Consider the following 12,429-nt stretch of genomic DNA (forward strand, 5'->3'; position numbering starts at 1 on the left):
GAGGCGTGGCTGTCTCGCCGAGGCTGTGACTTGTTGGTTATGACTTGGTAATATCACGCGGGACTCCATGACGGAACTGGGTGGAAGTGCGGAGGTTTGTCCCTGGCGTTTATGCGGACCGGAATGGGATCAAATTTCCCTTGTTAGGTGACCTAATTTGGTTAACTTATTGGGTGTATGTCTGAATTTGTATGTTGCGTAAAACATGCTTTTGACTGGTATGAGTGAAGCGCTGATTTGACTTACTACTTGTTCATTTTTGAGGCATTTACAGTCACGAACAGTGTTGTCAAAATTGGAATAGTTGCAGGGTTCATGCTTCCATGATTTCGGTTAGTTAGTTTTGAGGGTGTCAAGTTAGAAACGGTGTGAAGATGTTCGTTGAAGGCCTATGTGAAGGCGAAATCTAATTCGTAATTATTTAATCATATAAATGTCTGCCGAGGCATTTACATTGGTGGCATTCTGACTGATGACTGACATGTAATCGGTTAGAGAGTCAAAAGAAGTCCTTCAGGGCTCGGAATGGAGGGAGTGGTGTGGCGACAGGTAACGTCACAAGGTGGGTGTCTTCCCTTACGGGGTTGGCATGTGTAATAGTGTGTTTTGCACTCCTCTACCGCTGGACGTCACTCTTGTATGTTACGCAGACGACTTGGCCCTCGTGGTGGAGTCAAGTACCACGAGAGAGTCCATCGCCCGGATACAAGGCTCGTACACAACAATCAAAACTTTGATGGCTGGAGTAGGATTAACTATGGCTCCAGATAAGATGGAGATTGTTGTGATTACAACAACCAAGCAAAGGCCAACATTGAAGATGGTGCTTGAGAGCCAAAGAATAATTTCAAGGACTGCGATAAAATATCTTGAAATATGGGTGGACGCCAGCATGTGTTTCGGCACCCACGTCTTGGAAGCTTGCTCGAAGGCTGAAAAGGTGAAACATCTGGTTGCCAGATTACTGACGAACTGTGAGGGACCAAGGTAGCAGAGGAGGAGGCTGCTCTCTGGAGTGATATACAACACGTTACTTTACGGTGCGGAGGGATCACTACAAACGGTGTATACAGGGATGCTCTCGAATCGATACACAGAAGGAGCTGGCTCCGTATTACAGCTGCATATCGCTCGGTTTCTCGAGAGGCAGTGGAAGTGTTGGCGGGAATACTACCTGTCGATCTGGAGGTCACCTGTAGGCAGAAGATTAAAGAGCACCGGGTGTCAACACCGGTGGAAAAAAGGAGAGTGGATAGCTCCATTATGGAAGAAATGAGGAGAGAATGGTGGATGCGGCGGGACACAAGTGATGAGGCCGATGAACACACCGCATACTTGGGAATCTGGGAAGTTAGTGCAAGAGGGCTCACAGTTTCTAGTGAGCCATGGTGGGTTCAGAGAATCTCTGGTCTCTCTTCACGAGCAGAGATTGCGTTGTATAAAGTCTTTTTCAGTGCTTTTTTTTGAGCTGGTGGTCGAGTGTGTACCTTCCCCAGTTTCACAATCTTGCTGTCTGAGAACTTTTACAATGGTTTTGTGCCCTTATTGTTAGAAGATTCATAATCCTTTTCCCGGAGATTCAGAGATTTTGGCGCAGGATTTGTTCGAGCACCCGCCTCATCGCGGCGAAATAGTGGCCACGACTGCTGGTCGCAAGTCCCTGTTACAAGCAAAGGGGCCTTAACCCTTCGTTCTGCTCGCGCTCTTTTAGAGCGGAGGCCGTAATCTGTAACGGTGTGTTGATCTTTGATTTCACACATTTGATCCAGTACCGGCGAAGAGGTGCAAAGAGTGACAGGGGAATACAGAAGGTCTTTAGCTGCCCGTGGCTCGCTGTGGGTAGTCGTCACTCTTGTGGGCTTGTGTCCAATATCTGTGATAGAAGGAATACAGTGAACATTTTGTTCGTATACTGTTAGGTTAGGGTATCTCTGACCATGATTGATGTGAATGAGGTAGGTAGGAAGCCCAGACGGGGGAGGGGGCGGGGCTTTATCCTTCGATCAACTCGAACACTGGTTCCGACAACGATAGTTCAGAAGTAGATATAGGGATGAACACCCGGGAAGGTATGAAGCCACTTATTGAAGAGTTTTATAAGCCGGGAGCAGGTCCGGCAGTTCTGCTCCATAGGCAGTTCCATCAGAACTGATGTTTTGACGGAACTTGTCTTCCTATTTAACTAACCCCAAATGTACTAGTGCAGCTACCAAGAAGAGATTATTGCCTCGGCTCGAATTCTTCCGAGTGGCTTTCACAGCTCTCGTCGAGAGCTTCGAAAATCTTGCCTCGAAGCCTAAAGAAATAACCGTAGTCCAGAAACCGGCCCCGGCCCCAATGCAACCGCTTAGGTATACTGAGGTGGTCAGGGGCAGATATGAAACCAGCCAGTCCTCTAAGAAACCTGAGGTTGCATTTGTTAGTAGGGGGAAGGGCTCGACTGTGTTCAGCCGTCAGCTGTAAAAAGTCCTCCAGGTTGCCCTTCTGGGAGACCGCAAAGACCTTAAAATAAGACACATTAAGAGATAGCAAGGGATTAGTTGTGGTAGCGGATGATACGCAAACCATCCAGGCAAATAGAGATTCCACGGCGGTTAAGCGATTGAACATGAAAATAAATCCGAAGAGAACTCGTAGGCCCCGTATTATAGTCTACGATATTGACCGTAAGCTGACCGACGAAGATGTCTTGCCCTCATTAGGGAGCAGAACACTGATTTGGATGAAGCCGCCTTCCGGCTGGACTGCAGGTTGGTTTGCTTGGCATTTCTCCCGCTACCACCCCATTTGGTCGCTCTAAAGCATGAGATCGAATGTCTGTGCCACAAACGGCTACTGAGCCTCGAAACAGTTTAGCGACCAGTGTCCTAAATAGCTCCTAGAGCTTACCTAACAGCGTGAGCGGACTAAGCGCAGTGCCATACACCACGGGCTTATATGTCCCAATCGCTCACTTGTCATATATTTACTAAAATGGGTAGGCGCACCCGGTCAACTATAAAATGTATATATGACATCCATAAATTACAACTTACTTTGTCAAGACAGCAATTCGCTGCCACGCCTAGGTCGCTGAATCAGGCATAGGTACCTGTCCACCGTATTAAAGCGCCCGGAGTCCTAACTGGCTGGTGTCAGCCATAAATTTCAAGGTTAGCTTCCCATAGCAGTGCCCTAGGAGTCCTTCCCTTAAGTAAACTACTGATGTCGGTTGAACATAGCCACCGCATACAGAAACTTCCACACGATCCGACAATTTTCCACTCGCCGCTTGTGAGTGGCCAATTTTCCCCTTGACCTCTTAGTTTCAGGGTGGCCCGAAACTCTCTAGTCGCCCTAGAGCAGGGCAGTAGAGTATTAGATGTGCATTGGACTGGACCTCCCCGCAGACGCACAGCTCATCAGCTACCAGGCAGAACCGAAACAGTTATTGGTTCAAATTAACATGGTTGGTGAGCACCTGGACACACGTTGCTCTTAAAAACGAACTCGAGGCATACTATCCACCAAATTCCGTATAAACGTGTACAAGGATCTCCCCTTAGTCGTGGTGTCCCATTCCAGCTATCATGCTTCCATCTCGAGGCTCTGCAGCCTGAGGGCGGGAGATAGGCAATTGATCCGGTGCATTGTGATCACCGTTCCGTTTCGGTACTGGTCCGGGCCGAAACGCATCCCTAATACCTCGGCCTCCCGCCCTCTTCGCAATCTCCAAACGAGCGCGTTTCTCTGGACGCCGGAGCGCAATCTCTGACGTCCAAACGAGCGCCGCGTAAGTGAAAATGCTTTCGAAGACACCTCGGTACACCATCTACATTTGACTACCAGACAACCCACAATTCTAGCAATCCTCCTAAATTTGTGCATCACTGAGATGGCGTCAACGCTACTTGCCTAATGTGGTTGCTAAACAACAACTTCTTATGAAACAAAACACCTAGGTACTTATGAACTCTCACTTGGCTGATTACACAACCTTTATTCTTAATGTGGGGGTTTCGACTGTACAATAATTTGTCTTAGACCCCCTACGTAAACGACCTCATAGGTTATAAGCCTATGATCACTCACACTGGCCTCTAGCCAGGCGGTCCAACTACTTGTACTTCGCAGCAAATCGCCCGTCACCAAAGTGACATCGATGTAACTTTACCCCATTTCGGAAGAGAGAGTTGGCGGTTGTTCTGCATCATTAATCAAGTAGAGGTTCCTGGTTTCCACGAACTGTTCGAGACCAACGCCTTTGGGGTGAGTGAGTGGTGAACCCCAGGCGGGAGACCTGGCATTATCGTTCAGAGCAACCAGCACTCTGGTGCCCGGGAGACCGTCCAGAATCCTGCCAAATTTCATCGATACTCCATCCAAGCTGGAAGTACGAATCCACTGTACCCCTCGTGACTCGCACGACGGTGAATTGCTCATCCGACCATTGGGGCATCAAAAAGACACCCAATGAATCTGAACCAACCACGACCGCGGAGAGCGGCCGTCCCCCACGAGAATGAATAACATCCATCTCGTGGATGCCGACCACCCTACCCCCGACCACCTGCGGCTCCTGGATCAAAAGGACCTCGAGGTTATACTCCTCAAGAGGCCTCATGGGTACTCATCTTCATTGGTGGCCACCCGGGCCACCAGTGAAGATTCAACTGCCCCAGGCGCAAGCGTTCAACATGGTGGAGTCTATCCTCAAAGGCTTTCCCCAATTCAGGCATTGCCATAAGCTGTTTTTTACAGCTCACCTGTTCAATATCATATGCCCCGCACTGCCTACCCCCGACTCTGTGTCCAGCATCGCTGCCTTTCACCAAGATAAAGGCGGCGCACTTGGCAGGCGCAGACTTGGCTGAGCAACTGGCTGCCCTGTTCCCTGGAAGAGCACAGTTACTACACATCTTCTACTGCGCCCTGCAGTGGAGAAAGCCCTGCAGTGTGACCAAAGCCCTGAAACTTGTAGCAGCAGGCGACCTCTATATGGTCGACGACCCTACATGAGGTCCACCTGAAAAATAAACGTCCACCGGCCACCAACACCTACCGGATCTTTGGCGAGGTCTCCAACAGCCACTGACTCTTTCGGGCTTCCTTCCTTCCCAGCTGCCTGACCACCTTGGTTCCTCGAAGGTAATCCTCGACGGACATATTCAATGTAGGATTTTGCCCGTGCACGGCCTTGAGGATTTCGGGCTTATTCACCCTTGTTGCCCTTGGCATATTGTATACCAATATTTGCGGCCTCCGCTCGGCCAGCACCTTGGAAATTTAGCGTTCCTTACGCTCATTAGCCAAGATATCTATTGGTTTGACTCCGGCTATAACACACACTGCCTCCCGCGAGACTGTTCTATAACAGCCAGCAAAAGGAGTCGCTGGGCCAGCAAAACTGAGTCGCTCAGCAAAATGCCCGCGCAACAGCTAAAAGCAATGCGGTGAGCCCAGTTTGTTTGGGCTCCTGTCTGTTTGTGAGCGCCTGTCTGGACTCACAGGTGCAGCATACAGCATAATAGCTTTGCTGACACCTTTGTAAAGGATACCGCATGGTACGGTAATTCAACCCCCAATCGGGATGGATGATTCTGCGGATTCTGTAAAAAACATCAGCCCCCTCTTTTGCTACATACTGCAGATGTTCCTTGAACCGAAAATTCTTATCAAGGATAACACCCAGGTATTTCTGATTCGTAACGTACCGAATGGGGGAGACTAGCTATCTGAACCCGGATTCGTCGGGTAGCAGCCAATCGGCTCTTAAGCAACATCATTGTGGTTTTCTCTGAGCTGAAAATTATCTTATGTTGGAATCTCCACAGTCGAAGTGTCTCACAAGCAGCTCGGAAGTCTACTTAGTTATGCAAATCCCCTTCAATCAGTAGCATCGAGTCGTCGCTTACGCCGACGACACGAAAACTACATGGCAACCTTAAATGCAACATCGCGTCGAATTCTATGATCCAAAGAAGGGGGCTAGAACACTGTCCAGAGAAAATCCTGTAGTTAAGGTCTTACGAACCTTCAGCCGCCGTCACGCAAGGCAACGGTCCGATGGCTGAAATAACTTGAGAGCACTTCTAGTTCGTTTCGTGAATACTTACGCTTCTACATCTGAAAAAGGGCAGAGGGCCACCATAAATTGTTAAATGCACCTGATATGTCCAGAAAGATCCCTAACACATATTTACATGGACTAGAGGAAGCTACATCCATCACCTTTAGTATAGCATCCTAAGTGCTCTTGCCCAGTCAGAAACCATATTGGTTCTCCATTAGCAAATGACCAGTGACCAATAATTACAAAATAGGACCTTTTCAAGCACGAGCAAGAGCGTTAGTGGACGGTAAGAACTAACCGTCGGATCTTTGTCGCCACCTCTGAACAACAACTCCAAGTCTCCAAGCTTCCAACAGGCCGGACAGTGGCCAGCGAAGAGCAACCTATTGTATATTCTAGTTAGAGGACCAAGGACTGCTGGAAGCGCTCAGATGAGGAGCTCCACTATGATACGATTATATCCAGCGGCCTTGTACCGTGCCATACTACAGATCACCAAGCACAGTTCCACCTCAGTGATCTCAGAAAATTGTAGTTGGTCTCAAAAATCGCAACTTCCTGCCTGATACGCCAGTGGTATGAAACCTCACCCACCTTAGTGTCATCCAGAAGCAAATCATTCAGCAAACTGAGAGTTACACAGCAATGAACTACATTGTATTTTACTTTTTCATCTACTGCTGTAGCTGTAGAAGGTAAAGTATCGTAATCTGTTCCAATTTGGGCATATACAGTTTTCACTGGATGTTGACATTTTGACACCCATAAACCAAATGGAAATTTTCCAGATGTTAATGTTTGTGTGTGTGTGTGTGTGTGTGTGTGTGTGTGTGTGTGTGTGTGTATGTGTGTGTGTTTGGTGTTGGCTCTAAATCACCTTATATTTCAGAGCTACTGAACCGATGTTGACCAAACTTGGTCAGATTACTTCTATATATGGGACATTGAGGCCATTAAATTTTCAACATAAAAGGTCAACGGGGTGGGGCTGTAGAGCAAGATCACTCTCAGTATCTCGAGATTTCACCTAATTAAGGTAATATTTTTCTTAGGCATATTTGTTAACAAATAAAAAATAATATTTCCATAAAAATGTTTTTGCAAAATCAACACCCCTACCCCAAAAATTGCTCAAAATAAACTAGCGGCTATGTGGGTATACTGCATATTAGTACCCCCCTCTCAGCACAAGAAATGCTAGTTTAGTACTGAGATACAGCTACTGTAATCGTCTGCTATGTTGTGATGTCACAAGCGACCAATAGAATTAAATAAATGATTAATATTTAAAGTGTAAAAAATATTTAAAGTGAATGCTAGTACCGTCACACCCACGTGAATGAAATACGGTATGCGTGTGCAGTTTAGTTAGAATCATTGAATTAAACAAACAAAAAATATTATATTTAAATAAAACGATAAATATTTTAAATTAAGTTGTCCGTGTATGCAAGTGTAAGCTGTGCATCAGAAAAAAGCCGCAAGACGGGAAAGTCCTACAACTGTGTTAGCTTTTTTTTAATATACGTGTTGGGTAAATATTGGTTTTGAATAGTTACCAATTTGCGACTGGTATTATAATTAACCAGTAAAACGGGACAAACAAAATTACATTAGCGGAGAAAAAAAAAGCACCTAGAAAGTCTAAAAATATTTCTAAAAATTTGAAGAACATTATCATTAGTACCAAGGAAAATGAAAATATATTCAGTAATTTTACAAAAAAAAAACCTTTCATAGTATGCCTTTAATAAAATTTCAAAACAAATGAAATTTTGTAACAAAATTCATTTGAATTTACCTTTCATGAAAAGGTCGTCCAACTTCTGCAAAATATCGAAATCCGTGCAATGTTGTCACATTACAATAACTTTTAAAATACATATTGAAGATTTCCCAATATCCTTTATGAATAGTAGCAGCAGTTCCTGTTGCTGCTAAACCGGCTAAGGAAGATGCTGATAAATTACCATGACTTGCTAGAGATTTTCTTCTCACATAATTACCATAGTAAGGTTGTCTCTGAAAGTATAATTAGTAATATACATGCTGTGAAATACCAATAAAACAAATCATTACTTAAATTATTTAATTTTAATATGGTAAAGTTAAAGTATATTGAATATATTTTATGCAGTTAAAATGAAAAACATTTACAATCATATTAATTAAAGGAAAAACAACTCGATCAACCATCAATAACATCCATCCAAAAATAAGAAATAGTATTAGAAATTCAAGCTGTGCACAAAAATAATATGAAAAATGATGAAGGTGGACTTGTTAAGAACAGCATCTAAACCAAACATTTTTCTACAACACAAACACAGAAGTATAATGCTAACATGCAATAATACAAGTCAATTTACATGGCTAGAATAGATTTATAACTGATGTGGTCATTTAACAACCAGAAAGTTACTGTTGCAAGACAGAATGTTGATGTTACTTTATTTTTGCCTTTTTATTTTTTACATTATCTAAATTAAAAAACAAAAATTACATACAAATTTTAACTATTAAATATTAAAATAGAATTTAAAAAAAATAAAACACAAGAACAAAATGCATTAGGCAGTAACATTAAAATAAATAAAGTTTATAAATCATATGATGTAAATTGATTTATTTTTAATATGATGAGTGCAAATTTATTTATTTTTAATTGGAAAGTATATTTGGGTGTTAGTTTCTCGTAAAACACTCTTTTAAAATTAAAACTTAAGTTATAAGAATATTTGTGTGAGAAGACCGCTGCATGCTAATTCAAGTTTTTTCATATTTTTAAAAACAAATTTTGCCTATTTTACTCAATGTGCAGTCAGGAAAAAAATTAAAACTGAATAATTCTAAACTGATATTAATGATTACATTAATAAATCTAATTTAGTGGAAATAATTTAAGTTACCTTTATATGATTATTGACAGGTATCGTTTTCATATTAGAATTATGCATTCAGTAAGAAAAAGTAACAAAGTATGGCCCAATGAATACAGTGTTTAATAAAAAATATGCATGTAGCTTATCTGACATCTATTTTGATGAAGATAGGGGTTAAAACACTATAATAAATAACTTTTTATACTTTCTCATGTCTCAATAAATGTAACACGTAAAAATTCAATAATTAAGTTGACACTGCTGATTACCCTCAGGCATGCAAACTGATTAGAATGATAATGTATTATATGTTAAATAGAATATCATCTTATGTCTGATTACTATCAGACTAAAATTACGCTCCAAATTATTAAACACACTTTTTTTTAAAACACTTTACATTTTATTTTTGCATGTACAAGTTATATATTTATTTAATTGTTGAAGATTTTAACTAACTATAGGTTGCTGCCAGATTATAATTACAGTGCTATTTTTTTTTTTTGGATAATAAAATATTTATAAAAAAATTACCTGAAAATTTATATACACTTTTTAAGTACTGTGGAAAATGTTATTGTACAATTTAGATAAAATGATTCATTTTGTATTACAAATACCTAATATTTTTCTATAAAAATTCTTCAATAAACACGTTACATGTGTTTTCAAATAAAAAATGTTTTAGACATTTTATAAAAAGTTTTCCATTCACGGGTACAAGTGTCATATAAAAGTTTTTCCCTGTACACTATGACCCTAGATTTCAAATAATGTTTATGAAATTCCACAAACCTAGTACTTTCATTTCTAGAGTTGTATCTTAATTTCTTTTAAATTCAGTTTGCCTAAAATGTTTTATTACTTAAAAAAAAAATAATGAAAGAACAATCAATAGTAGATCTTCAATACTGTTCACGCATAATGTATTTTCTAATTACTAGCATACATCTAATGACTTTCTTTTATAAAAACTATCTAACTGTGTTTAGTTGATCTCAAAACAATACTGAGTATATAAGCGATTACCAATCTTCGATTAACTTCTCTTATCAATTTATTATAGGTAGGATTTCAATTTGCCTAGATATTAATCTTACAACAAAAATAATTGATATTATTTTTTAGCAAATGTAATCAACATGGCCAAAGAGAGGTCTTTATTCCAAGAGGTGCTGGTACATCTTGCAGGTGATTATTTATTAGCAAAAACATAACTACTCAAAATAATTTGCAAATAAACTCTTTATATCAATTTATTTATTTTATTTTATAAGAAGCCTATTATAAAATAACTATATAGCCTGCAAAATAACTTTATAATAAATGGCCTATTATAAACATCAGGCTGTTAAAAATAAATTACAATATAACCATCAACAACTTAAATTACCTCGTACACACCCAACTCCAACCATGCAGTTCGATGATGATTGATAAGGCAATAGTCAATCAAAAATGGAACGTGTTATTTTTCTTCCCAACATCTGTGAGGTGAACAGTAAATTGTGATATAGCATTGCTGATAACAGATACATTGATAATCATTTCATGTAAATAGTAATAACATTCATGAGTAACAACATTGAGAGTCTGATGGCAGAGATTTGTAGAAGATCTACACAAGTACATGAAAAACGAAGAAAGAACACTGAACTTAGTAAAATTGTATTTGATCTTCGTATGATTTCTTAACTTTCATTTAAATTCCCATAAATTTTGAAAACAACCTTTTATAGATTAATCCAAAAATAAACAGCAGTACATCTCACAAAGGATGTTGTAGTTCTTCTGCATGATATAATGCACAGCCCTACAATGGATAGTCACTCAAGGTTTACTTGATTAGTTTAAATAGGGTAATTTCAATCATATTCCTAAAACTCGGATTCAGTACCAAATAAGTGCTGTCTTTCTGTAAAAACCATGAAAAGCCTTGAATATTGGAAAATAATATCAGATCATAACAAAAAATTAAATAACTTTGCCTTAGATATGGATGCATTAAAGTCTGAAAACAAATTTTTGAAGACTGACGTAATTAATTAAAAAAATAAATGTGATGAATTAGAACAAAGTAATCAAAATTATTAAGTCAAAATCCAAACAGTGGATGAATTACCCGATGAAAAAGTCACGGCGATCTTTAGAAATTAGGAGGAAAATTTGAATCTACTGTTGAGGACAAAATTGATTGTAAATGAAGATAAAATGATTATTTATTTTGTGCGCCTATGAAAATTAAAAGTAAATAACCAGCAGAAATAATTAAACAATTTTTGAAAGTAAGTTCGAAATAAATTTTTACAAAGTAGCAGGAATAAAGATGATTTTTCTACAAGGCATCTTGATATGACTAGAGATAATCCTATATAGAGTGAGGGAAACATATGGAAACCTTCAACAACTTTCCAAACAAAATACTGTAACTTTTAGAATAAGGTATCAGTCAACCACTTACTTTTGACAAGAAATAAAAATTCAATCCCTTCTGAAGGGATGCAACTCCATTATTTTAAATAGTAACATCCTTTGTGTGATAAATCATTTTAAAGGTCTCTTTAAGACAAGAAAAATCTTATAAATAAAAAGTTGGTACAACAGCTATATCCAAAATGATAACAGAATAAAGTGGATTTTGAAAATTACTAAATTTAGTGTTGAAATAATAAAATTAAATAAAAAGAGATTAAATCGAATTAAATTAAAATTTAATCTAATCTAAATAGAATTTATTTTAAAAGTTAAATTTAAATTATAAAAAAATGTTTTTTTTAACACAAAAAATTGTTTTTTCCAATTTAATGAGTAATAAATAAATAAAATGTTGTCATCTAATCATGCTGATCACTGATGGTCTTTTACCATTGTTGCAAAAATGAAACTTACTTCATTGTGTAATATTCCATTTAGAATGTTTCATTACTACACGGTTAGTTTCTAATGAGAATTTATTGTGATCAGTTGGCTAATTGATTTTGTCTACTTTTACCATATTTGTAAGCTACTTTTGTTATTTATCTTTTTTTACAATTTTTGTAATTTTTTTCAAATTAATTTTTTCGGTGCTACCTGCTAACATTACTGTCAACATGTCACTTAGTGAACAGTAGGATCACATTTTTAATGATGACGGGCTTTCATGATAGAGTTAGGTCACATAATGAGCTTTGTGAACTGTTCAATGCAACATTTAATAACCATAATCCTATTTCAAAAGGTAGTGTCAAAAACCATCAAATTATTTGAAGAAACAGGAAGCATTAATAACAGGGGAAAACTAGGGAGGCCTAAATGTGCAACAAATTGTTAGAGATTCCGCAAGAATTTATTGAGAATCCTCATTCCTAAACTCAAAACAGCAGCATGAGAACACAGCATTATCAAAGTTCAGTGATTCAAATGTTAAAAAGTGAAAATTTCAAACCCTTCATAATTCATTTGGTGTAAAAACTTAATGAAGATGACTATGAACGAAGACTTAAGTTCAGCAAA

The 12,429-nt window shown here is 39.1% G+C and overlaps 1 protein-coding gene across 1 annotated transcript in view; it reads right to left on the reverse strand.

The window, feature by feature from the left end:
- The window catches only part of LOC142329546 (pickpocket protein 28-like), a 49,572-nt gene extending 40,553 nt beyond the window's left edge, over window positions 1-9,019 (reverse strand). Inside the window, exons 1-2 of the mRNA XM_075374217.1 lie at window positions 8,962-9,019; window positions 7,854-8,074 (exon numbers count right to left, since the gene is read on the reverse strand). Coding sequence (XP_075230332.1) covers window positions 7,854-8,074; window positions 8,962-9,009 — 269 coding nt within the window. The 5' untranslated portion in view covers window positions 9,010-9,019. The remainder of the gene's footprint in view (window positions 1-7,853; window positions 8,075-8,961) is intronic.
- Between the last annotated feature and the right edge of the window lie 3,410 nt (window positions 9,020-12,429).

The sequence above is a fragment of the Lycorma delicatula genome, chromosome 8, assembly GCF_047948215.1.
Source record: "Lycorma delicatula isolate Av1 chromosome 8, ASM4794821v1, whole genome shotgun sequence".
Taxonomy (NCBI): domain Eukaryota; kingdom Metazoa; phylum Arthropoda; class Insecta; order Hemiptera; family Fulgoridae; genus Lycorma; species Lycorma delicatula.